Here is a 27,872-nt window from a genome sequence, read left to right as displayed (position 1 = left end):
TCTCTATATGTCTATCATTGTATCTTTTTTTCTGGTATCCAAGTCAAAATCATATTTTTTCTCGTGTTGTATAAACCAATTGAAACTGGTGGTGGGTTTGACATAATTCCGACAGGGTTTGAAGGCAGCTCCGCTTGCTGCCATCCATGCATCCAGTTCTGTCTGTGGTACCTGCTGGCTGCTTAACTTAGCTAGCAGTCTTACCTTTTAGTCACTTCTGCTCAGGAGTAATAAAATGAACAGGGGAGAAAATGATTTTGTTTGTTTTCCGCTCGATGTGCAGTTGCGTTTTAAGGAGAAAATGAAGACCATCCTTTTGGTTTTAGAATTTTAGCTGTTACAGCGTTTTGCTGAGTCCATTTTACGTATAACTGGAAGTGGAAAAAGACAAAGAGAAAAGAGCTTTCCAGTAGCTAGAATGGTTTGGGCCTAAAAAGAAGACAAGAGGTAAGGATGCTGAATTTCACCAAATACGTTATTTGTTGGTAAACGGCTTTTTGCTGTTGTCTGACATTTGGGGTAAATGTTGATGAGCATTTTCGTAAATAATAAAATGATTCACAGCTAGCTAGCCGCTAGCCTAGCCTATAAACGCTACTAGCAGGATTTGCCAGTGGACGTTCTGCTTAAAGATGCAGGTAGTCCGGTAGGTAGCAGGTTAGCCTTTTGGAATAGATACGATTATATATTGTTGTTTGTGGTTTTGGATGCCGGGAACCGTTTGTTTATCACGGAGTGATCATGTCAAATGTCACTTTTGTCCGTGCGCTGGCTTTTCTCTCTCTGGTAAGCTGTGGCGAACATCGCAGTGGTAGTGATCTTGTTTTTGTTCCTGTAATGTTAACAAACAAGTCATGACGTAAAAATGTTAGTTTGTTTTCATGAACCGTGGGTGACATAACTCTCACTCGCTTACAATTGCTCATTTGTACAAAGTCATGTTATCAAACAGCAAGATCACGGTTGTACACTTCCGAGAAACAGAACCGGCTGATCACCTCGGCTGCCTACTACACAAACTGTGACTTAAGTTTTAGGAAACACATTCTCGACAAGTTGGAAACTTGAGCGAGTCAAGCAGACATTTTATTTGCTTGTTGTTGGACTACCGCACACATGACAGTGTAACTAATCCTAAACCCAAGATACCCGTCGGTTTTCGAGCAAAAACTTTGGGTTCTGCTGTTCTGCAACATCGCCATGTATTCTGCTCTTATTACACGAAATGGTTCTCAGTGCCACTACTTAAAGAAACTTTCATTTGTATTGTGATTACTTTTGCGTCGGAATGCAACACTTTTTTGCTCCTGCAAAGGGACAGCTGATTTGCTTTTCTAGGAAGCCATTTTACGTGCCACAGTTGGGGGGGGAAGGGCCAGATGATGCATCATAATTCCAGTGTTTCTCTCAACAGTTAGGCTACTACTCTCACATGTTGAGGACTTTGAGACTTCAAGCTTTGAGGGCACGGATAGAGCTTCTCACTGGTTTATCTTGGTTGACACTTCAGGGTCGGGTAGCCCTAAGGTCATGAACTCTTTAATGGCAGGTAGCTGTGAACTGGCACAACGTATGTAATAGGGTGGTGGATGGAGTTAAGGATGCAGTAGTTGATTGAAAGTGTACTGTGAATGGTGAGGTTAGTGCAAGACTCTTTAACTTTCGTGTTGACACGTTTTAAGTCAGACTAAACGCCACACTTGCCACCAAACTCTTGGATAAGAGTCTAAAGCTAGAGGCTACCTGCACTGTTAGCTAGATTAAGACCTTACTTTGGACAGTAGAAATCAGGTTGTCTATACACCACAAAGCTCACGCTGAGTAAATAATAAGCACAATGAATGTAAGACGTAGTGAATAGTCCAACATTCATCAACGCGCCCAGAAGGTAGCAGAGAACCGTAGAACACTTCTCACTCTGATGTTTCGCAACATTTTGTGACACAGGAAGCAATCCATTCGTGTGGTCGATCCAAATTTAAGACGCTCATCTACTCAGTGGTTTAGCACTTTAAACCATCGGGTCTTTCCAAAACTTGTTTGAATAGTGAACTAAGGCGGAAACGAATAGAAACACACAAAAAAGCTGCTTTGGTGACCAGTCAGGCTGCTCTCAAGGGCTTCACAGTGGGACTAAAAATCTATATCATTCAATAGCATTTACCTCCATGAAGGTTAATAAGATTTGAAAATGCAATCGGAGATCATGGCTTCATTGTGGTTCATACTGCCTTGTTTTTAATGAAGATGTTAAGGAGTGAGGCCGAGCGGAAGCATGTGACTCTGCGCTGGCTGAGTGTAGTAGTTTGTGTTCGGGTAACCACTGAAGCGCCGTCGTAGACAAATGAGACGCGCGCAATGACGGATTACTTCCTGATGTCAGTTTTGTTAAAGTACAGGAAAAGTAAGAAAACAAACAACTGAAGTAAAAGGGACATTAGCAACGTGTAACTGTGCTCTCTGTGACGCAGCTTGCTGTGAAATCTGCCTCACTTCCTCTTAAAGTTCTGCCCCGAGGCTTCAGTTGAGCTGTTTCCTCTGTTGCCAAATCAAAAGGGCACATACTCTGTCAAGATGTTTTGGTGACTTGTTTGTCCGTTACAGACAGAGCAGAGATTGGTCGTGTTTTCCTTGGCGCGGGCTCAACCGTTGTACAATGCAGTGGGACTACAGTGCGGTTTTTGCAGGCGAAATGTTTTGGAAGTGAGTGATACCAAGTGTCAGCCAGTTCAACAGCAACCGATTGGAGAACATTGTTTGTTCTTTTTAAGATTGAGAAGTTCCTGTCTGGAGTGGCAAAAGGCACAAGATGGACTTCTTTGTCTCGTCTCGTTAACTTTTTTGATAACTGAGCTGAAGTTATCAAATAAAATCGGAAAAAAGATTGAGCCTTTCGAGCTTTCATTTCATTCCAACCCAAATAAATAGTTAACTGTGTCTGCAGCCGAGGCGAGTGTGTTGAAAATGAAATATTCCCTTTTTTTTAAAGGAAAAGCTCGTCCGAAGTAAGTTGCTTTACCGGTCTTCCAGAGTCTGCCTGTTTAATTAGTCTGAATCTTATCAGACATCAGCAGCTCTCTCTCTCAGTACTGTTGCTCACACAGGAGAAAATATGTTTCTCACTGTGTGCTCACCTCATGCATCTGTTCTTCCACTCCTGTTCTCTGGGACAACAGTCAAGCTCTCGTGTGGCTGTATAGTCGTGTGAAGGTGAAACTCATTAAGGCCATTACATTTCCCAGAGCTGGGACAGGACTGTGCTGGGAAATACTTTTTGCCTGTGTAGAAATGGCGCAGTGACAGCCTCTGCAGTGAGACGTCCCGCAAATGGTGATGGAGTTCAGTGGCCACAGCATCTTTTCTGAGCTGGTTAAAAGCTTTGAGGAAGTTGGGGGGCATTGGGGGGCATCCGTTTAGTCATCAGGGAGAATTCCAGAGTGAGATGGATGTAAAGTAGTTTGGAGTAAACATTTATGGAATGCATAGCAACACCTTCTGTTTTTCATGTATCCACTTTGCAAACTTGAGCTTCCACTCAGCAGTTAGTTTTCTGATCACCTGATTTCATTGTTTTAACGATTACAATTAATGATGAGTTCATCTCTCATATGAATCTCTTCCTCTATAAAAGTGTGGCAAAATTAAACGTAGAAATCCTATTATTAGAGAGGCTGACAACGGCAGCCGTTTGCTTAGAAAATGACGGAGACCATCCCAAAATGCTTTTTAAGATATCGAAATGATCAGTTCATTTTTCATATTGATCAATTATTCCATTAATTGTCAACATTGCAGCTTAACCTCACCACAATCGGGTTTTACGAAAGTGTAGCGTCAGTACGAGAGACTGTTGAGGTTTACCTAAAGGTCCAGTGTAATCATTTCTGGTGTATTTTTGCATCATAGCAGACACGTGTTTTCTGTGTCGGATTTAATCCAGATTGTTCTCAGAGCAGTCAAAAGTCCGATGAATTTGTGCAAAAGTCACAAATTCATCGGACTCCTCAGTTGGTTTTCTGTATTGTTCGATCTGCTTTGCTGTTTTCACTTTAGGGAAATCTTTTATTGCATGTTGCTACAGGTTTGCATTATGGCTTAGGTCAAGTTTCAGCTGGGTAACTAGTTTGTGGAAGGCTAAATAAACGGACAAAGAAACAAAGGACTGTTTTAGATTACAAAAGGCATGTATATGAAATAGTTTATGTATCACCCAAATTAGACATCACTCTCAAATCCCCTGCTCCTCTTGTAACTAAACAAGCCGAGTTAAACTCAAGATAGTTTACAGTATTTAGAAGAAACATTCACTTTGTCTGTGCATTAGGAGTGAGTTAATAACTAAATACATAAATTAATGAGTTACTCTTTCTCACCAGATTTTTTGTAGCGGGTGAAGATGGTCATACAAAGAATAAAAAGCCACTTGACAAGCTTGATGTGCACAGTGAGGAGCTTGAATGACGCAGGTCCTTTGGCAAGATAATTGATGGGTGTGTGTCATGTTCCAGTGACAATGTGGCAGAAAAGTGCCCTGAACAATGTGTTATCTGTGTCAAAGCTGCGAGTGATAGCTTTATTAGCCCGGTTTAGGCAGAACTGCTAAGTACTATTTTTTTATTTATTTTTTTATTATTATTAACTGCCGCTTCTAGTTGAAGACCCAATGGTGCTTTGCATGGTAAACAATTTAGTGTCAGCCTCAAAGCTCGAGGAAGTGGCTACTGAAAAGGGGTTTCTTAGTTCTGGGTCTGTCGTGTTGACATGAACATGTTATGGCTTTCATAGAGCAATCTTGTGCACTTTTGAAACATGGCTTTGTAACTGCAGCCTGAGGGTTTTGTTTTTCACTCCAGCAAACAGTTTTTCCATATGTCCAACAGAAGAAGCTCCTAAATTAATCTGAGAAACTAGTTTGTAGATGCACAACAGCTCCGGGCCCCGATTGGTAACTGCTAAAGGCTCCCTCTGATTCAGTTAATGGGTACCTGCCGAGTTTGAGGGTTTCCAGGCTCTGAGTCAATTCAGATTCCTCAGACCTGCCTGAGTAAAAGATTTAAGCAGTTTGTTTAGAGAACATGCCAATCAAGATCTAAGTCTTGTTTTGATATTTTAATTGGAGCTAGCCTAAAGGGAAAGAGAAATATTGATCACTGTAAGAGTCCGAGCAAAAGAACGCTAACTTTGACTGTCCTCCTGAAGCATCCAACCAAGCAACAAACAAACAAAAATAAAACCTCATTTCTGGGAAATTTCTCCAAAGAGTGTGCGTCCCAGCTGCGTGTGTTCGTGACAGCAGTCCTCTGTGAACAGCTGCTTCTAGAGGAAGGTTTACAGCATCAGAATGGATGCTCCCTGTGGAATTCCTGCAGTCAGCAGGTTTGCTTCAAAAACATCAGGGGTGGCAGCGCTGGCTGCCCATCAGCACTCAGTGCTGTTTCTCTTTTAAAACCCTGTCTGTTTGAGATGTAAGAGACCAACTATAATGGATTTTTTTTCTATTTGTGTAAATATAACAAACATAACATTTGGCATTCCCACAAGGATGGACAATACATCCAAGGTGTAACACCCGAGTCCTCATCTAGTCAGAATTTTAAAGTGCTTAACATATTAGTATGTCAGTGCTGTAGTTGTGTTTTAAACGACAAACAAAAACAAATGGAGATTTGGATCTGCTGAAAATAAAGTGTTAAATAAAGTTTCCGCTGCGTATGTGAGAGGAGAACCTGCAGTTTGGGGAACTCGGTGTGCTTTCTTATTTTGTTTATCTAATAAGGCGGTTTGTTGGATTCCTCTGAAAAGCCAATCATATGTCAACATAAGACCCACCGCTCCTGTGTATGGAACATCTGTTCACACGATTGCTGCAGTTTGGACTCGTAACAGGTTAAAAGTGAGACGTAGATGATGAGATTTATGGAAAGCTGTGCAAGTCTGAAAGGATCTCAGTGTTCAGATTTAAATTGTGACGGGGAGCCTTCGAGCTGTGGTAAGATTAACTCTTTCATATTTTGATAGTTGATGCAATCAGATGACTTAAAACATTTTGCCTTATCATCCCAGTTTTTATAAGTATATAAAAGCACATATTTAGATATTCCCCAAAGTGGGACAGGGATGTCTTGTGAAACGGTAATCTTGTTGATGGTGGCACATCATCTTCATCTTCATGGGTGGGGTGGGAATGTTTATTCAGTTAAACATCTGCAACTTTATCGCTAGATGTCACAGACTTCTAAACGCCACTCCTCTAACCTGTAATAGGGACTAGGAATAGGTCCTTCCCAGTAGTCATGAGAACCAGTTTTTTGTTGCTGTAGCCCAAAAATGACAAATTACAGCCTTAAAATCTGTAAAATGCATGTGACTTCTGCATCCTTGGAAAGATAAAATGGAATAATTAAGAGAAAAATAAGAAAAGCCACCTTTTCAGATGGATTTTTGATAAGGAAAATGAAAGATTCCTTAAAATTCTTACTACTAAGTAAAAAAGACGCCAACGGAAAAGCTTTAAAGCAAATGCAGTTTTTACACAAACTCTTTGAACTAATGTCTGATATGTTTGAAAACCTCGACAAAGTTTGCTTTACAAGCAGTCAAGTCCCCAAAAACAGGAAACTTGTAGAGGGATACAAAAAGTGAAGTGGGATGACATTGGCCCGTTTTTGGTAGCGGAGGAAGGTTCTTGCAGCATGCGGTGATGCCACATTTGCCCGCATGTGTCATCATCGTGTGTGGCTGATGAAAATGCACCCTGTTTGTTACAGCCGGCAGGCTGGAAACCTGTGCGCTGTTTCTTTAACAGGCTTCACGGGTGCTTTGCCTTGTGCTTGGGCATAGTGGGGGAGGGAGGGACCTTGTTGATGCAAAGATGAGCTCTGATTGGCTGGGTCTCGCTGAGGGCAGTGACATCACATGGAGGAGAGGCCCTGTGGTGTAAAATAACATGTCCTTTTATGGGATGAGGTGGACAGTGCCATTCTCAGAGAGAGGTGAGATTTATTTCCCTCTCAGGGATCCCTCTGGAACATTTACATCTTAATCTGCCTTGTAAGGCCTTTTTCGAGCTCATTTCGTTCTTTAGTGTTATTCCTCTCAGTTAGACCCCATCATGTCTCATCTTTCTTGGCACTAGTAACCTTTATTTTGAGGTTATCATGGAGGTCTAATTTAACCCAGCAACTTTTCCTTAACTTTGATAATTGTCTCTTCTTTTATTTAAAGTTCTAACTAGTCCAATCCAGTTTAAAGTCATAGACGAGACGTGTCACATTTAAAAACCGAGCTTAAGCAACGCTTATTTCTGATGATTCACATGCTTGGTTAACTGAGATCAAAGTATGTGAAATAGTTGAAGATTGAAATGAGACCACGTTGCTTCCGGTCAATAGTCTTTCACTCTTGAGGACAGGAGACTCGCCAAAATCCGTCTCTTTTGCAGACATGCTCCTCTTGTTATTTTCACTCTTTACATTTAACTCATCACAGATGACCGTCTGTATACATATCCACCCTCGGGCTCTTTTCAGCTGGCTTGTTCTCCATTCAGACTTTAACCTCAGAACAACAAAACAGAAACAAAAGCTGCCTCTGCTTCTAGACCTCACCTAGCATGTGACTACCCCCACTGTTTGTTGATGTGGTATCTCCCGAGAACAAGCAGTCGCCTCCCCTCCCTAAGTCAGATTTTCACTCCAAGGAAATGCACTGTACCTTCGAGTCGAGTAAAGAAACTAGTTACACTCTTCCAGCTGGACGCCCACTCAAACATTTAGTTAAAAAAGGCTCAGGTTGTCTTCCTTTGGGGAGACTGGCACACACGTTTAGCCTGACAAGTCATGACGAGAATACTTCTGAATCCCTGGGAGATCCTGTGAACCTTCCTCCCCTCCTCCTTCCAATGTTTCAGTGGTTGGGGCCATGGCCTCTCAGTCAGGGTAAGAAATGTACAACTAGTTGGCTGCTTTACTTATTCTCTTGATATCTGTAAGGGATAAAACTCTTAACTTCCATTTTAACCACGTCAGAAAATCTTTTGTGGATGAGCTTGTATAAAAGCTGTGTCACAGAGGCCCAATCCTGTATTCATGATGCACAGATGACCATCATTTTCCTTTTTAAATTTTTCTGCTTCTGTTTAAGACATGGCCAGCCTGTTATGTTGTGAGTTGGAAAGCGATGAGTGAGCTGATTAGATTAGGTACAGCGTAAACTGCCTTCTAAACTCTGGAGACTTTGACCTTTTCAGTTCGGCACACTGTTGAATCACTTCAATAAATGTGTCTCTCTGTCACACACTGATAATCGTGCTTTTTAAACTTGTTTGTGTGAAGAGATCTGCACAGGCAGGCTTTTTTCCTAGCTTTGAAATGATCTACATGCTCCGCTTTACCATTTTTGCATTACATTAGTCCTGAAGGACCAGGGCCTTGGATGTTTGCCTGTCCTAATATGCAAATCAAAGCTGATTTGATCTGTCTGTGGAGCTACACGCAACAATATTTTGATTTGTTTGAGTGTTCCCCAAACAAGCCATATAATGTTATGAAGCCGTTTCACGTGGTTTTACTGCAGCGTGCAGGTAGATGGTGGCTAAATATGTTGTTATTGAGTCAGTTTGTACAGTTTCAGCTATTCAGTTTACAAAAAAATAAGTGGTATGCTCAGATTGTGACCATCTCTTACATGAATATTAAATATGTAACAAACATAGAAAAGCAATACCAAACAAGTAGGTATTTGCTTACTCTGGGGAATCATGAGTAAGAACGGGGGATGCATTGTCCACAATGCTGTAGCAGTTACAGAACTTTTTTTTGTGGTGTTGGGATATTTTCTCTGCTCTGACTTCATACTGCTGCATCTCTGCTGCCTTGGTGAGGTTTCAACACTCTAGCTTTTGCCTGTTTATGAATTGCACACATGGAGACATGGAAAACTGGTATTGTTTTATGTATTTTTACTTAAATGCAGCTGACTCAAAGTCTGTCTTGGTAAGTGCACGATTTGTACAGAAAACAAACCATAACAAGCTGAGCTCAGAACTTGGCTCCACAGCCATATTGTCATATTATGTCATCAACTTCCATTTGCTTTTCTGTTTCTGTCCTCAACTCGGATACATGGGCTACTTTATTTATTCAAACCAAGCTTGCACTTTGATCTCTCTCTCTCTCTCTCTCTCTAGGACCAGAGTGAGTCTGCGTTAGATTTTTTGCTTTCACCAATATAGACTCATCTTTTCCCACTTTTTAGGCATTAAAGTAAACCAGACTGCAAGCTCTTAAATAGGAACATTTATCCACCAGCACGTTTCTGCTCCAGCTGGTCGAAACCAGCAACAGATTTTGAGCCTCACGTCTGATGGTTTCCTTAAGCGCTGTACCACAGTTTGCCAGAAGAGTCTTTCCCCCTACTTTACCATTAAAAACCAACAGATTAGGTCGGTTTGTGGGCAGAATGTATTTAGGTAGTGTTTACAAAGGACCCTTCAGCTGAGACATTTTGATTAATACAGTGCTAACGGTGGGTCATTCACACATGCAGCCCCACTCCCTACCAGTATCAACAGGCTCATTTACATGTACACGTTCTGCTACCACAGCACACAGAAGGCACCCCTCCTGTATCATTTTAATGCATTGCTTGTCTAACTTGTCAAAAATGTACAGGAGACTTATGTCCAGTACTTTTTTCTTTTTTCCTCAACCACACACAACATTTATAGCATGAAACACCCTCAAATGCTAGTTGGTGATTGTGAGCTAGAGTCAACGCAATAACTATCATTAGGCAGAATTTACTGAAATGTGGTTTTAAGTAAATCATCTGCGCTGTTAGCTGTCGCAGTAGCTTGATGTCTGCTCACAGTTCATCATGGACAGCGTGTGTTGTTGAGTATTTGGTTTTGCGTAGTGCAAGCGTGGTTCTTTGCTGTCATTAAAAGATGATGAAAGTGTAGGCTAATTGGGTTTTGGTCTCGAGTAAGGATTTATTCTTTCATTTCCACCTTTACTGATAAAGCTGTTGCTGATGATTGTTTGTATTCGCAGCTTTTGTCACTTTTCAAGCTTTGTTCGAATGTATCGTGGCCCTGTGTACGGCTGCTATCCCGCTTTAAGTAGCGACTCACAGTGGGGTTTTTGCAAAAAGATCAGAAAATTGCAGTTTAAACTTTAAACTCAGACGTATATTCCACAGGCAGCTGATCTGAAGTTGGTTGAATGGATGTTTTTATGATTTCCTCCACACAATTTAACTCCACCGTAGCTTTCTTTTCCCAGTAGTGCCGGCAGCTTTCAAATAAGAGTTGTTTGAAATCCAGCAAGAAACTCCTGGTCCCAAATTTAGATTTTTTTTTTTTGTGTGTGTGTGTGCCTGCTTTTCACATCTCTAGTGCGACTGTGTTAGTGTGCAGTGTTTTTACTCCAGTTTGCTGTCATCTTCTAGTCATACATAGTTAAGATGAAAAACTCCCTTGTGAGGTGTGTTTATAATCTAGAAGGAGGTGTGTAGATGCTGCGTAATCTCACTGTCAGCAGCCTTGAAATCATTGTTGTCACAGAGTGAGTTAGAAGCTATCAACTTAAACTGGGAGGCGACACGCCTCACTGACAATGTGCTGGTTTCTATTTTCAAAGCCTGTAGCTGCTTTCCGTTAAACAAGGTAGGAAGAAGGCTCTTGGGTTGTTTGTCGGGTCGGCTGTAGATCATGCCAACTAACTATATTGAAAAGGCAATAATGGTCATTTGCTGTCTGCGCCATAAAACTGGTACGTGCAGTTTTACTACATATGTTACGATACATATGTTCAATTACCGGGACATTTCCTCTAAATGGATTTCTGCTTTTGTGTTTGGATTACACATCACGTCCAAATGGGAAAATAAGGGCACAGATGCATGTGCAGCTTAGTGTTGTGGAGCCAGTGATTCCCACTTGCATATTCTCTGATGGGATGTTTAGTGTCCAGCTTCCCCCATATCGTCCACCCTTTACAACAAATTATTCAGTTAATTCGTATATATTATGGCCTTGAGGATGTATTCGCTTTAGTGGATACGCATTTCACTATATTACAATTTTAAAAATTGCCATTATTGCTTTCAGTTGTGGTGCAAAATTACATTGACCATGTGTACAAGAGGATTATTAGCAGTAGAAGCAGGCTACTGCAATGTGTCTAGACTAGCCCCTAAGCTTATTAGAAGCTACTTTCTCCACTGGTTATCTCTGATTCCCCTTGTTTGCAGATGGCCAAAAGGGGGGGGGGGGGATCAGAGTCATTATGTTTTTTTCACTCAGAGCACAGACTATCGGATGGTAGTGTGATTTATTTATGTATTTATTTTCCCTGAGTAGTTGATATTCTTTTATGAAAATCAAAAGAGCGTGGGGGTCATTTTGATCTGATCCTCGTAGACCTCTCGAGTGTTTCGTTCATAAACGTCTCGTCCCTTTATTAGCCGCTCTCATTAAGCTATGACACAAGGAGTCTGTTTATAGTCTTGTCTCAGCGTGTTTTTGTGTTGACCTGTTGTTCTGTTTGTGTTAACAGCAACATGAACCGTGAGGACCGGAATGTGCTCCGAATGAAAGAAAGAGAAAGGAGAAATCAAGAAATCCAGCAGGGAGGAGGAGAAGCCTTTCCAGCTAATTCCCCTCTCTTCCCCGAGCCCTACAAAGTTGTAAGTTTGTGTAGTTTGCTTAAGTTTGTTCATGGCTGGCGTGTAATCGATCACAGCAGTGGCGAGAAGTGAGAACCACATGTACCGTGAGAGATTTTCATAGCGATGAAGGTTTGTTGTCCTTTCAGGATTTTGTGTCACGTTTTGGTGAGATTAAAATATATATTAAGAGCAAGAACTTTTCCTTTATTCCCAACATGTCTGAAAAGTATACCGACAGTGATGTTTGACCTTCTTTTAATCAAGGTGATCTCACATATTTAAAGAGGTAATGGACTGTTGTGTGTGCGGCACAGAGCATGTGCTTGTGTTAATCAGGTGAAACATTCCTAGATCATTCATTTGTGGTTTGAATGAAATAATAGCTGTCGGATAATCAGTCACTGACTAACTGCACAAAATACAAAACGGTCTGCTCACAACTCCTGTCCTTCGATTCCCTGTTTCGTTGCACAGCTGTTGAGGGTAAACAGAAGAACACGCAGTGTCTTTGCTGCACTCACCCCCATGTCTTACCCCATGCGCTCACAGAGAAAGATGTAGGCCAAGCAGCTCCTGCTAGCCAGTATAATTGTAAAGAGGATTTGAGTTCTCAGTACTGGTCGAATCTTTGCCACTAACCAGATCTGAGCAGATGTAAGTGGCTCCTCTCTTTAGCTAGAGCTAGCCATCAAAGAGGCGATGAGGAATGTGTCCTGACAGGTTGGGAATAGAAAAGCCACCAGAGGTGAGTGATGAGTATTAGTGCATGTGTTTTCAACCACAGCAAAGTGAAAGACTAGAAGTAGTTTTCCTCTTCATGTTTGTTATTCTCTTCTTATGAACTTGCATCTGCCTTTCGGTAAAAGTCGCTCACATGCTGTGCAACAAACTGAAAAAAAAGACTAATCTGTAAAGTCTCTGGCTTTCTGTAGTTTATTTTCTATCTACTGTCAGCTGCCTCTGTAAATCTTACATAAGCTTCAGTTTGACTTTTCCTTCTCTGTCGTGCTCTATTAAGTGGAAGTTTACAGTGTTCTGCATTAAAGGCCATGTGTGCACACAGCTGCAGCTGCGGCCTCCTCAAATGTAGACCAGCGCAGCAGTAACATTTTTATGGTGCAGAGTTGACGTGCTCACTCATCTGCACCGAATGAAGAACTTTAACTATCTGTGAAGCGGCAGGATTGTTTCTCAACTCTTATACATGTGGAAATAATGATATTTCCTGATAACAATAAAAAAAAAAATTTAAAAAACGCACTTGTGGTTACTTAGTTGGCCCTTTCAGCCAAATCGTGCACGACTCGGGACATAAAGATGCAAATTCATGTTTCCGTCTGGAAGGAACAAAGAATAAGCAAATTAGATGCATTTCAGGTTAGAAAATTCTGTCCGTAAATTTTCCATTTCTTTGTAGTTTCCTGTTTTGGAGCTGTTAGTTTAGTTCACAGCTGGCAGGGAACGACTGAGCAGGACTGGGAATGTTTCAGGGCACAGAATCCAGCAGTTGAGCAGTGTCCCTCCCTGCAGTCAGGGAAATAAAGTTTTTGAAGTTCCTGAGTGAGTTACTCAGTGGGTTTCTGCAGCTTTGAAAAGCTATTATCTGAAATGCTGCTGGTACAGAAGTGCAATACCATAAGCACAGTATTTGCTACACATTATATGTGCGTTATTTATAGTTTATGGTGAAGTCCAACTCTTTTTTTCTGCAGTTTATTAATCAGGATATCTTTGAACAAAGACTTTCTGTTAAAGTGTTTCAGTCTTCTCCAGTTGACCCCAATCGCTTTATTTTTAGTCAGATTGTTTTTATATAACTTACTTTCTATGCCGACATACCGTGCAAATGTGTAGTTTGCTTGACAGAAGCCATTGCATTTGAAAAGCTTTGGGAATCTTGGATTAAATAGGTGTATTTTTAAAAAAAGACGTGTAGTGTTTCTGTTCCATCAGATGGACTCAGAATAAAGTGTCATTTGTGTTCCCACTACAAAGTGAAGCCAACGACCTCGAACAGAAAGGCGTGATATTACTCTCCACCAGCTGCACACTTTAAACGAGGCTAGCAGGAGGTGGTGGAGTGCACGTTATGACCAACCTTGTTACATTTCCTGCTGCAGATAACGGCTGGTGTTTCCTCACGCTCAGTGTGAATTTGTAAACCAAAACAGAGGCGCTTGTCTGCATGTGAAACTGGAGACTGTTTTCAAACCGGTCGACTGGAACGCGTTGCTTCAAAGTGATTGATTAACCTCCGTGTTAAACTGTGGGCGGACCCTTATCTGAGTTCACTGATGATTTTGGATTCATCTGGGCTCAGCTGGAACAAACCAAGTTTGACTGGCTGATAAGGCCGCTACCTTTCTTTTTTTTTTTTTTTTTTTCTCTGTTCACTTCTTCTAAATCTTAAACTAGAGGTGGAACAGATTGGAAATTATATTATTAATTTGTTTTATTGGATGGAAATCTGAATTTCTGTTTTGATAGTGTTGCTGTATAAACTTGATTGTTTTTGTCTTGTTTCTGCTGTGAACCCAAATGTTAAAGGTGCTTTTTTTTCTCCCCTTTTCTCTTCTTTTTCTCCTCATTGTCCTTTCCCTCTCTGACTCTTTGTTCTTCATAATCACTCCCATTTCTTGCTTCTTTATTCCATGCTTCCTCTCTCTTTAGGTCAGCAAAGAAGATAAACTGTCCAGCCGTATTCAGAGCATGCTGGGCAATTACGACGAGATGAAAGAGCCGATTGGTGACACACTTCCAAAGCTTGGGGGTAAACCTTCCAACAGTTCGTCTTCTTCTGAGGAGAAATCAGGCCCACCTTTGTTCGGTGGGGACCAGCGTGGTGCTGGTAATGGTGGTGGCAGCCAGAGCAGTAAGTGGACTCCAGTTGGTCCCGCACCAGGTGGATCTCAGTCTCAGAAACGTTCAGGACTCCAGGGGGGGCACAGCAGCCAGAGGAGCAACGGGGGCAGTAGCGGCAGCAGCAATAGTGGCCAAAGAGGCGAAGTGCGGGAAAAGAAATCAAGTAAACACAGCGGGGGATCAGAGCATTCAAAGTCACACACATCTAGTCCAGCCAAGAGCTCCCTGAGCTCCTCCAGCAGCCACTCGCGGAGCTCCTTATCTGCTGAGCAGCATCACAGCAAGGAGCGCTACCGCTCCAAGTCTCCACGAGACAGAGAGGCCAACTGGGACTCACCCTCACGGGTTCACACGTCCTTTCCCAGCGGACAGCACTCAAGTCAGGCTTTTCCTCCGTCTCTGATGTCCAAGCCCGGCTCCATGCTGCAAAAGCCCACAGCTTATGTACGCCCTATGGATGGGCAAGAAACTGCAGAACCCAAGAATTCACAAGCCGAAAACTACAGTGGACAGTCACACAGCAGTACCATGGGAGAGGTGAAGTCCAACGGAAAAGCTTCGCTTTCCAAACTCAAGATCCCCTCACAGCCTGTAGAGGTAAGGCCTGAACTGCTGGATTTGAGTCGCTTTCTGTCTTTTATTTAGTCTAAACCCTTAGTTTAATCATGGCGTCAGTTTTTGCTTGCTTTGGTTTAAACTGTTGATGCATGTTTGCACTGGAGGGGAACTGTCAATTGTGTCCTCCATTACTTACACTGAGTGCAATCTTATGGTGGCCAATATAAACAGGAACAATGAAAACTGCAAATAGAACACGCTTCGGTGTCCACAGGGGCACCTGCCGGCTACCTCAGGACACGGTCCAAAAGCTGTATTTGAAAATCGTATAAATGTGAGATTTACAAACCTGCAGCAACAGAACAGCATTTCCGTTTGAAACATGAATTATGTTCCTAAAGAAACTTCTCAATAACTCTCAGTGTGTTACACATGGTCTGAATGAACGTCCAGTTCTCATAAAATGCCTATAGGATGACTCATGGTACTCAAAATGGAAGCCACCCCTCACCTGCTGTACTGAGATCATGTTGTTATGAACACATCTGCTAAGCATGCCGTTTCTGTGTTTAGGGAACCGGTGATGCCAACTGTGTCGACGAAATTCTCAAGGTATGTGCACACTTGTATTTTTCTAAATATGACGTCTGTCGGGCCACAAGTTCATCATGATTATTCAGAGAAAAGCCATTTGATTAAAGGAGCATTTCATATTACTCACACTCCTTAGCTAATCTGCACATTTTTTCCCTTTGTGTGATGTTTTTTTTTTTTTTTTTTTCTAAATTCAGGAAATGACTCAGTCGTGGCCTCCTCCACTGACAGCCATCCACACTCCCTGCAAAACAGAGCCCTCCAAGTTTCCATTCCCCACAAAGGTCAGCGCTGCACCACTGGCTTTGTTGACTCAAGCGATTCAGTGTTTTGATGTATGAATAAAGTAGAATTGTTCATCTTTAGTTGTATGTGGTGTAAATAGACACATGCATCTAGTCAGAAACTTTAAAGTGTTAAGGGATGGTACTTATTACTGATTTCAGGTTCAGTTCACTTAATTAGGTGTTCATATACTACATGTTTGGACAGCTTGAAAATATAGAAAGCTGTAAACCTAAAGAAAAAAACGTTATTTGTAAACTGTTTTATATTCGACGTACACATTTTATTGTGATGGAATGTTTCAATAAACTGGTTCAAGAAATGAATTGATTTTTTTTTTTTTTTTCCTCAGGATTCTCACCCTTTTCCAAGTGGACACAGTGAGTATCGAATTTCAAGCCTGCACAGAAAAATACTTTATGCACTTTTGCTAAATTTGTGTGTGTGTGTATTTAGATATACTGTATCTTTATGTACACATGCAACTTTTTTTGTGTGTCTTAGAGCGAGGCGGTTCATCAAAAAGCTCCGGCAGCCACCAGCTTAAAGATTGCAATGACCCTCCGACGTAAGTGCCCCATGTCTTTTTCCTCTTTGTAATAAATCAGTGCTGGGAAAGCTACAAACAGCCACCCATGAAAAGCAAAGTTTAGAGTAAAATAACCTAAAGTAAGCCGAGCAATCTTAGACTGCAGCAATAACTCGGCTGTGAATAACTTAAAAGTTGTAATGATCATTCAATCCTTGTTCACAGTATGCTGAAAGAAGACTTGATGATCAGCAGCAGTGAGGACAGTGATGGTGAACAAGAAGCCAAGAATGCCTCAAGAAACACATCAGCAAGGTGAAACGCAGTTTTTGTTGGGATTGTCAGCCATTTTTGACTCGCAGTCATGTTTTGAGGTTTGGTAGTACCTTAATAAGTAGTATTTGTTGTGTTCTGTTCCTTGCCTTGGAAATGTCACACTAAAACACTGGCTCTCACTTTATTGAACACTTCTAATCTACCCGTGGAGGGTGAGAGACTCACTTTAGGAGGGGGACGAGTAGCTGAGATTGTGTTTAAACAAAGGCAGCGATGCAGTTTGTAATTATGTCCCTGTATTTAACATGACTAAAAGTGTACCGCGCACCTTTTGCGCAGCACAGTGTAACACTGCTTGACTCCCTTTTTATCGAACAGCAATAACAGCGAAGCAGCGGAGCAATCGAGGGAGGATTCGAGCAGCCACAGCGGTTCGGAGAGCAGCTCAGGCTCCGACAGCGAGAGCGAAAGCAGCACTACAGACAGTGAAGCCAACGAGCACCCGCGGCCCGCCTCTCCTGAAGTAATCATTTCACTTTAGCGTCTACGTACTGTGGGTTTTATGACTGTATCACCTAGTTCTCTGCATGATCCAAACAGTTTAGAACAGTACTGACATACAATTTAGAGTGGGGTTGTTATGAGATATTAACTTTATTTAGACCATCTTTCAGTTTATTCATTCTGTGTTCTTCTGTGCCTCGTCAGCCTGAACAGCCCATGGCCAACAAGTGGCAGTTGGACAACTGGTTTAAGAAGACAAAGTTCTCACCTGCTTCCCCAGTGGAAAACAACAGCGTTGCACCCAAGTGCAAGAAAGAGGGTCGAGATAACAGCTCAGGGCGGGGCTACGCTAGCCAAGGTGGGGGTTCAAAAGACTCAGCGGCCCCGCCCCCAAGCAGGGACCTACGGGCACCGCAGAAGGGTGCCGAGGGTGGCCGCGGCCGACAAAAATCCCCGGCTCAGAACGATGGCAGCACAAATCCTCGAATCCGTATGGATAAAAAGCAGCCGAAAAAATCCGAGAAGCCTCCTGTGGTGGAGGAGCCAAAGGGAGGTCTCAGAGTCGAGAGTGAGCCCGCTCCAGAGTTGCCTCCTCACCGACCCAAAGCCGCCACGAAGGGTTCCCGCAAACCGAGCATCAAAAAAGAGCCCAAATCCTCTCCTCGACCCACCGCGCCCACAGTCACCACCACTACAGACAAACGCAAGGCCAAGGCTCCCACAAAGACTCCCCAGTCTAAGGAATTTGTTGACACAGACTCTTCGTCATCGGACTCTGAGGGAAATGACAGCATCCCGTCCTCATCGCAGACACCCAAGTACACAGAGAGTATTAGGACCCCTGTGTGTGTTTTATCTCCCATGGAGGAGAAGGAGTTGTTGTCTCCACTTAGTGAAGTTGAGGTGCGCTACCCTGCAAGGCAGCCTCAGCAGCAGGTTCTGCTAGTTAAGATCGGTTAGTTGACATTTCTCAACAGTCTCATTGTATTCTGAGCACTTGTGTTACGCCTCAGGAGCTGAACTGAAGTTTTTCTTTACTTTGGACCAAATTAAACCCTACCCTACCCTTCCTTTTTCCTTCCCATTCCCATAGATCTCAGCTTGCTGTCTAGGATCCCAGGACGATCATACAAGGAGCCTGTAGAGATAAAAGTGGAGAGGGAAGGCTCTCTGGACAGGGACAGCAAGGAGTTCAGCAAGCAAAACAAAACCAAGAGGAAACACAAGGTACAGCCAATTTAAGTGTTTGGGTTTTTTGTCTGTTGATCGCATTCCTTTTTAGATTTATTTCTTATGTTAAGAAGAGTAAAATGAGTTTTAATTTCTACCAGCTAGCTTTTATTCCCAGAACAGAAACTCTCTGAATGATCTACAACCAGATTTCCACCTAAGCCAGAAAGAACAATTGATTACATTTTGGAGATTCAGACCTGGTTTTCCTGCCATTTGCAATGTGTCCACTCTTTTAATCATAGCTAATAAACAACCAGATAGAAAAGTTGAATGAATCCGGCAGGATTTTTTCGTAACAGCAATGTCATTTTCTAGTACTGTATTTTATTCGGAGTACTCCTGTTAACAGTTGCGTGTCTATTCTTGTTCCCTATTTCTTGTTTTTATGACCTTTTTTTAGAATGACGAAGAAGGGTCAAAGCCAGAGAGTAAGCGATTCAAGCAGGAGAATAAGTCTCATCATAAAAGCAGCAGTAAAGAGTGAGTATTCTTCCTTTTTGTTTCCTTTGCCTTCTTTTCTTCTTCGATGTCTCATCCTCCAGTCTTACTATTCTCTAAACAAACGTGGTAACCCCTAAAGACCATTGCCAAAGTATAAAAGGTCAGCAAAGTGGCCTGTTTATTACACCTCAGCCTCTTCAAGCTGCACCCGTTAGCTTTAATTCCATAATGTTCACGCTTGTGGAATGTTAACACACAGCAGTACTGCTGCAAAACAAATGCATTTAATAGATACAAAACCTATCTAATGGTTCGTATCTCGCCAGGTCTAAGAGGTCTTTGGAGAAGAAAGAGGAGCCAGTTCCCTCTCCTTCCATTTCCGGGCCTCAGCGGACGCCTAAGGCGGAGCATCTGAGTCGGAAGAGGACAGTTAGCCAGTCCTCCAACTCGCTGTCGAGCGGGACCGGATCTGGAAAAGAGGGTAGTCGCAGCACCAAGGGCAGCTCGGGTTCCAAGCGAGGAAAAGTCGAGGACAAGGGATGCAGCACACGCGATGGCAAGGTGCGTGTGAGTAACCCTGTCGGCAGGGGTATACCTCAGTATACCTTGCCAATACTGAGAAGTGTGTGCGAGCAGTCATTCATCTCACCCACTGTGCAGTGGGCTCACAGGAGAGCAGTTCAAACCAATTTTGATCAATGGGGGGGTGTACCTCTGTGTATTTTTGTGCTGACTGTGCGAGTACACATATTTTAACAATGTAATTTAAATCCCAAATCATGTGTTTATGATGTTTCTATAAACCACAGCTGAAAATGGGGTCTGTTTTATATAATGATCCATTTCATTTAGAAGTCCAATATTTATAGAATACAATGCATTTCTGCCACTGGCTTCAGTTTCACTCTTCTTCCACTTCTTTACCAGGCTGTTCTTTTTCTTGTTATTATTGTGTTCCTGAGACTTTGTGGAACTTTTGTGCCTGCTGTCTCTGCAGGAGAAATCCTCAAAGAGCTGTGATAACCAGCTGGCTGTGCCTCCTCTCCCCACTGATGGCTCCAAAAGAGCCAAGCTGGTGTTTGAGGACAGGTAAGAGGAGCCCTTTCCACTGCGAATAACCTCTCAGTGGGACACAGAAAAGAACTGCTGTGGGGATCTAGGGTTGCCTTTGATGCATGAAGCTGTAGGAGGTTGGGGAGGTCATGAATAGATCTGGCTGCATGCCAGAAAAATTATGTAAATTTCCATTTTAAAAGGCCCGCCGCTGGGACTTTGTGTCCTTTTCATGCTGTTCATAAAGAAACAACATCTAGCTTCTCATTCTTGTCTTTTGTTCCTTGTTTTGATTTAATGGAAGGAGAGATGTTTAAAAAGTTTAGAGAATGCGAACATGTACATAGAAGCTGAGGCATTTCACAGGGTTGTAACGTTTCTGGTGAACAATTTAGCTTTCGTCTGTGGTTTAGAGAAGTCTGCAAAATAATTTGATCTGCTAATGTTTCTGTTTCAGGGTTCATTCAGCTGATCACTACTTACAGGAAGCCAAGAAACTTAAGCACAATGCAGATGCACTGGTAAGAGCCACTATATTGGTGTGACTGAGAGGTTTCTGTGTCGGTTGTTAGAGAGAGGACTGTTAAATAAGTTGGAAACACCCCAGTTTGTTGACACGGTTGTAGTATTTGCAGTATTGATTTGAAATTGATTCAGAAGCCCCCCTTTATATTTTTCGCCATCAAGGTTGATGTCATTCACGGCAGGTTTCATACAAACCAAGTCGGTTTAATACCATCGTCGTGCTCTTTCATTTACAGGTGGACCGTTTCGACAAGGCAGTTTTCTACCTGGATGCTGTGGTGTCCTTTATTGAATGTGGCAATGCTCTAGAAAAGAGTGCCCAAGAGGCCAAGTCGCCCTTCCCCATGTATGCTGAAACAGTGGAGCTCATAAAGTAAGGACAAGCATGAATACGTGCATCGCTGTCACAGAATTACAATTTAAAGTTGACTTATTAATCAAGCTTTTGTACTTATGTAACATTCTCACGCAGAAAAGACTTGTCAGCAGGTAAAGTGCATTCTGGGTAATGTAATATCCAGAAGGAAGAAGAATGTTTTCTCTGCCTCTGCTGCGCTGATGTCGGTACTCAGTGCTCAGTTTAACTAGTATTGAAGAGTGTGTTTTGTGAAATTGAAACATTACTTAGTAAAAAAAAAAAAAAGTGGCATCTTAGTTGCCTTAGCAACTAAACTTTTGTTCTACCTTTTTGTGTTCAGGTACACTATGAAGTTAAAGAACTACTTGGCCCCAGATGCTACTTCAGCAGACAAGAGGCTAGCTGTGCTATGGTAAGTACGCTGACTGACACCATGTGATGGCGTTCTATTTGATGCCGTGGGCGACTCGGGCTTGTCCTCCCAAAGCACTCATGTGTGGCTATTGGTAATCCCAGATGTTTGTTGAAGAAGAGTTTTTTTTTTTTTTTTTTTATTTGGGCTGATCACACATCTGGTCTTTTGCAAGTTTTTATCAAATTTTTTTTTTTTTCAATTTCTCTCTCCAGCCTTCGATGCCAGTCTCTTCTCTACCTTCGGTTGTTTAAGTTGAGGAAAGACAGTGCGCTGAAATACTCCAAAACACTCACCGAACACTTGAAGGTATTTTTCTTTACGACAAACCCAAGTCTCTTTATTTTTATTTTTAATTATTTTTTGGGCACATTTTCAAACCAAAAGTTATGCAACAATTTACATGTTTGCGTTTCGTCATCCGTGAGCCTGCTTCCTGTCGGGGTGCTTCATGTTCTTTCCCTCCTTCCACAGAACTCTCTGAGTAACACCCAGGCTCCCTCTCCTGGATTGGGAAAGTAAGTCGTGTCCTCTTTTGCACTCTGAAGAGTTTTTTCACTGCATGAGTGTCTAATGTTTAGGGAAAAATATTGAAAATGATCTTTCCGGGGGTTGAAAGTTTTACAATTTCACACAAAGACCTTAGGACTTTTCCCCTGTATCGGCACGCAAATATCCTCTTTTTATATCTAGTTGTGTCATTCTGGGCAGTAGAAATTCCAGCTTGTGCTAAGTCAGTGCTATTAAACTCAATTCCGTGTCTTTATGTTTGTTTCCACACACAGCAAGGCAGCAGGTATGCCCTCTCCGGTGTCACCCAAACTGTCTCCGGGCACAGCAGGTGGCTACTCGTCAGTCAGCAGCAGCAGCAGCGCCAGCACGTCTGTGACTATACCTCAACGTATCCACCAGATGGCTGCCAGCTACGTCCAGGTCACCTCCAACTTCCTGTATGCCACTGAGATCTGGGACCAGGCCGAGCAACTGTCCAAGGAGCAGAAAGGTAAGATGCATCCATATTAGGTTTTCTAATTGTTAGGGTAGGTGATTGTCCCTCCAGCTTGGATTTTCACAGAAATAGCTTACGTAAAATAAACAGACTGGCTCTAAATGATGAAAAATGTATTACTTCTCTGCTTACTTTTCACGTTGAAAAGCAAATTCAAATTTGATTCAGAAGCATACTTCTTGTAGTACGACGCCTTCTGAGGGATTTCTCAACCATTCTGTCACAGCTGTAGTAATATCCTTTGTTGAAGCACATATGTGGACATTTTATTTCAAAATATTACCTACATGTAATGTATTTAGGTCAGGTCTACATCAAGTACGTGTTGTAATAAGGTCGAAAACCTTTGGGAAATGTACCCAAACCCTGAGCATGAGCAGAAATAGTGCTTTTATATTCCAGAATATGTTGAGATGATTATTAACAAACATTTTCAAAACCCATCTTTATAATGCTACAGTAACTTCTCAGTTAGTTGGAATTTGACATAAATGTGTTTTAACTCAAACGTGGCAATTTTGCTCAGCTTTTCTGTTTCTATGACCATTAGAATTTGAGTACCATTAAATGTAGGAAGAATAGTGATCATTTAAAAACATCATCTTCTTGTGTCAAGACGTTTTCTGATACTTTGTACGTTATTTCTTCCTTTTCTCCCAACCCATTTTCACTGTCTGATTTCTCAGACTTTTTCTCAGAGTTGGACAAAGTGATGGGTCCTCTGATCTTCAACACCAGCAGCATGACAGAAATGGTGCGTTACACGCGCCAGGGCCTCCACTGGCTGCGCCTGGACGCTAAAGCTATTCCCTAGCGAGGGCTCGCCGCCTGCACGCTGCTTCCTCACACACACACACACACACACACACACACACACACCTGAGCCTTTTGTGCTCAACAGCCTGTGCTCGAGGACACACACACACACGCCTTCAAAGTGGACGGACATAACAATTACGTACTATATGCACACACGCAAACACAGTCCACCTCTGGTCCTCCATGTACGCTTACATGTGATGAACTTCTCAGACATATCTCCAACACTGTGTCCATTTTCTGCACCAGCTTGCCAAAAACACTGAGCAACTTAGGACTTCTCACACCTTCGGCGGCACCACACAGCGAGGCGCGTCCAAACTGCAACAGGAATCAAAAGAGCTCATCGCCTGGCTTCATATATCGGTATTCTTACGAAGATCTCGAAGGCCATGTTTTTGTCTCTGTGGCATGAAAGCGCTGGGTGAATTTGTTGTTATGAATACACTAAAACTGGGGTTTTGTTTATAGGCTACTTTGGCTTTTAACTTTTTATTTGACTTTGTTTCACCAAAGTACCTCCCAGGAACACCAAAGGTGCTTTAAAATGAAGGTTTCTCTTTATCATTTGTGTGCCTTGTATGTGAAGCTACAGGAAAAAGTCTCCAGTAATGTTTGTTTTTTGTTGGGTTTTTATTATGTTAAAGCCACAGTTATCGTATATTTCTTAATCATTTTGCAGTTAATGGAAGCTGGCACCTATTATTATTATTATTCTATTTTTTATTGCAGTTTCAGATTTAACTTAAAGATGGCGTTGGCCGTCGCAGATGAAACAACCATGTGGTTCACCTCTCTTCAAAGTCTCTCGGCACAAGAGGATAATCTCAAAGAATGCCCCCCCAATCCAAGACTTAAGAACTAAAGGAAGGGCTACTGTGCACAGCAGATTAATACTTCTGACACAAATATTTATAAAAGTTATTTTAGAAGCTATATTGATGAGTTTAGTAGTTTTTGAGTACTTTTTTTTCCTGCTCTCGAATGAAATCGGTAGTTTCAGTTGCACTCTGCTCCCACTGTCGCGCAGCAGGGGCCATTACAATCCCGGCCTTAATAAAACTAATTGTGTTAACCGTTCGATATTAGGCTTTTCTTTTTGAAGCTTCAGAACTCGGCTCCTAAGACATTTTTCCAACACTCCTAGCTTACGTTGTTCTCCAAATTTCCTCAAGCGAGAGTAATTTCCACACAGTGTTATTCTTTTTTTCTTTATCCCTTTTATTTTTATTTTTTTGTCCAGAGTATATTTTTCTAAGGAACAGCAGGGACTGTCATTAGTATTGAAGATTGTGTCCGCACACACATTGCAGTTATTTTACATTGCAGTTTAGAAACTGGGCCTGAGTTTCAACTAATTTGGCACAAACATAGCAAATTTCTCTGAAAGTTTAAAGTCGTTTAGAAAAAAGAAACTCATCAATGATGGAGATTATCAGTGTTGCATTTATATGAGAGTTCAAAACTTATGACTGTATGTCTCAAATAAGAAATATAATGACCAATATAAATTCTATTTATATACAAAGCAGTTTTTTCTTTTTCTAGCCAGGCAAATGCAAAATTCAGGATCACAACAGGTGTTATAAGAACAAGTATTTCTAATGTTATTGTTCCTATTTGAATCCTAAAGCTGAAATCATGCTTGTTTTTACAAGAAAGTAAATGGTACAGCAGGCGGAGTAGCATCGGCTGAATGTGTACGCCTACTTTCCAGATTTGATTATTTCTAACTGTTGACTTAAAATGAGCTGTCGTCGTCGAGTATTTTAAGCCGACCATCTGACTGAAGCATGCTGGAAATGCAAAGCCTGGGCCAAATGGGTTTTGTGTCAACTGTCACTGGTGGACAATAAGGTGCCACAACGTTCGGGGCACGTCTTTGGCTTCCTTTTTCTTGCTTCTATTTACAACTTAAAGGCTTATTGGCCCGGCTTTGACCATTTTTTTCTTGTTTGTCACACTTCGTTCCTTCACTGGCTCCCTGGCCTTTATCGCAAGAGGGGATACTGTTATTTTCTCTTCCACTTGAAGAAGAGGAAGTGTTGTTTTTTTGATCTATGCAGGATTTTTACAAAAAGACCTTTTTCTTTTCTTTTTTTTCTCAGCTTGGATTTGTTTTTCTCCATCTTCATTTCTTCTTTCTTCCTCAGTGACAAACCTGTTGAACTCAAGTGTCCAACGCCTTCAGCTTTTGCAATTTTTGTGTACTGGTTTTAGTATACAATTGTGTATATATATCTTTCTTTTTTTTTTGTATAAGCAAACACAGATGGCTTTGAGCCATTTTGTACTTAAAGCTGGAGGCAACTTTTCTCATAGGAATTCCTCTTTGGGTTTTGCCAGCCCAGTCCATGTCTTCATACACTGGTACACTTTGTAAGTTGATGTCAGCGCCTTGTGTTCCCTACACTATCTTCTTAGTCATACGTTTAAGGAAAAAAGGAAAAAAAAAAAGAACAAAAAATTAGCATTAGCCATTTTTAACAGTTTGCTACTCACACTTATTTATTTTTCTGCCCCTTTTGCTTAATCTTTTTTTTCTATTTAGCCTCTTTAAGGAGCACCGTTTTATGAAATAGGAAGATGTAAATGTTCTGGGGTTGTTCATGAGATTTCATTGTAAGTAGTAATTAATATTAATTCTAACTTGAAAATATCCAGGGTAGGATGAGGTGTTTTTTTTTTTTTTTTTTTTTTTGACATTCAGTAGGAAGATGGTAACACTTGCATGTTTCTATTTAAATACAGCTGTATAAATTGTAAATATAACATTTCTTTAAGGGTGAATTTCTACTACAGGTTGACATTTTTATTAAATTTAAAAACAAAAAAATTGCTGTAAATACATTGTGAGATACTTTATGCACATTGGTTTTTCTCTATGGGCTTTTGTCCTCTTCCTCCCCCCATGTTGTTACAGATCACATCCTGGTCTGTTAACACTGTATATCAAGTGGATTTCTCAGTCCTTTTCTTATGTGCTCGTATACTTTGTCTTCTTCACTATCTCACAGTATCACGGTCACCACATAATCATTTATGTTTCAGAATCCAAGTGCGAATATTTTTTTGGCCACTCTGTATTTGATATGGAGCTGCGTACTTCATTAAGTGTATATTGTCGAGCTCGTTGGATGGATGGATGGATGGATGGATAGATAGATGGATGGATGGATGAGTGGTTGGCATGTACAGTCTGTCGTCTGTTTCTTCCTCAGAGAAATGTGTATTTACTATGTGTCCATTTGGAGCAACTGGTCCAACATGTCTTTTGAAACAGAGGTATTTCTCCACACTTCAGAACAGTTGTAGCAGTTTATACAGTATGTTGTATAACAGCTTTTCTAAAAGTCGTCTCCCAAGTGAGACCAGCAGCATACACTATGTACAATAATCTAAATTGGACTAGTTTTAAGAGAACTGATGATAGAGATACTATATATGATGGATGCAATATGACTCAAGGTACTCGTTGAGTTTGATCTTCAAACCTAGGTTATGTAATTTAAAAGCATTTTTGTGCAGTGAGTATTAATTGTGACTAATGAGAGTCTGTCCTAAATATTCTTTGTATTTTGCTGTATTGAAAATAAAATATATATGGAATATGTTTATGAGTTTTGGTTATTTTATATTGGCGGCGTGAGGTTCGTGAATTCTGAACTCTTGAATTTGTTTCCATCTTGTGAAGACAATATAAATGCAGCATCCCACCTTTTTTATTTATTTATTTATTTTTCTTTTGGAACTTGGGTTGTAAAGTGGCTCCTGTAGCTGTTAAGTGCAGCTGAGTATGACTGTATTACCATAAATAATGCATGCATATGTAAGCATGAATGAATGCCATGTCAAGTTTGATTTATAAGCTGTTTAGAAGAGTCTCTGATGTGAATACTCGGTACTGGACTGTGGTGAGCAGCATTTGTGCACTTTTAAAAGCCAATTCCTGACTGCAGTCTTTTTTTTTTTTTTTTTTTTTTTTTAAATGCAAAGTATTCGCATCCATTTGGTAAGTTTCCAGGTAATGATATGTAAAGCTGTGACGGATGCTGTGAAGAGCTGTTTTCCCAGTGAGTACATTTGCACCAAGTGTTGTTTCAGTTGCTCTGATTACCGATGGACAAGGAGCCACATATTAGCACGAATAATGCAATAATGAAAACTTGGGAGAGTGAGGAGCACTTTGGGGAAAAAAGGGGGTGTGTTTCACAGCTTCAACTGGGGTATTCTGAGGGTTTGTCAAAGATTAACAGTTAATCATGTGTAATTAGGGTTTAAAGTTTGGACTGCTGGTTTAAATACAGAAATATATATATGATGGATTTAAATGGGGAGAGTAGTTATTACTTTCTAGATGCAATTTATAGTTATTTTAGGTGAGGGCCGCTCTAAATATAAGTAACGGTGTCACATTTTATCTCTCTTATTACTTTTTTTTTCTCATTGTTTCTCGACTGTGACATTTCAAAGAAGGGTTATCCTTTCACAATCATTGACATATTATCAAACAGCACAACCATGAGCACAGACATGTAAATGGCCACATTGATCTCACACAGGACTAAGACACCCATACTGAGAGAGACACAAAACAACCAGAAAGCACAGATGTAATATGGTTGTTTTGTGTAATGTGTGGATTCATCTTTTGGGTCAGATATTGCAGAATTTTAACATCAATTATCACAGTTATGCAGACGATACACAACTTTATGTGTCTCTGTCACCGGACGACCGCAGC

The 27,872-nt window shown here is 41.3% G+C and overlaps 1 protein-coding gene across 4 annotated transcripts; it reads left to right on the top strand.

Moving 5' to 3' along the window:
* Nucleotides 1-154: 154 nt before the first annotated feature.
* aff4 (AF4/FMR2 family, member 4) lies at nt 155-26,741 on the top strand. Of its 4 annotated transcripts, none has more exons than XM_075486714.1 (21): nt 155-447; nt 11,559-11,688; nt 14,341-15,129; nt 15,664-15,702; nt 15,882-15,968; nt 16,322-16,349; nt 16,474-16,537; nt 16,724-16,813; nt 17,153-17,297; nt 17,483-18,233; nt 18,372-18,505; nt 18,912-18,991; nt 19,279-19,513; nt 19,950-20,041; nt 20,463-20,526; nt 20,767-20,903; nt 21,229-21,300; nt 21,516-21,609; nt 21,775-21,818; nt 22,086-22,303; nt 22,996-26,741. In XM_075486714.1, the coding sequence occupies exons 2-21, from the start codon at nt 11,563-11,565 to the stop codon at nt 23,121-23,123; spliced, it is 3,417 nt and encodes a 1,138-aa protein (XP_075342829.1). In that variant the 5' UTR covers nt 155-447; nt 11,559-11,562; the 3' UTR covers nt 23,124-26,741. The 4 variants fall into 4 exon arrangements, with proteins under 4 accessions (XP_075342829.1, XP_075342830.1, XP_075342831.1 ...); XM_075486713.1 differs by lacking the exon at nt 155-447 and adding an exon at nt 7,476-7,937; XM_075486715.1 differs by lacking the exon at nt 11,559-11,688.
* Nucleotides 26,742-27,872: the final 1,131 nt, after the last annotated feature.

Source organism: Odontesthes bonariensis, chromosome 16, assembly GCF_027942865.1.
Source record: "Odontesthes bonariensis isolate fOdoBon6 chromosome 16, fOdoBon6.hap1, whole genome shotgun sequence".
Lineage (NCBI taxonomy): Eukaryota > Metazoa > Chordata > Actinopteri > Atheriniformes > Atherinopsidae > Odontesthes > Odontesthes bonariensis.
The sequence above is the reverse complement of the archived record's forward strand: the minus strand, read 5'-3'. Positions and strand labels throughout refer to the sequence as shown.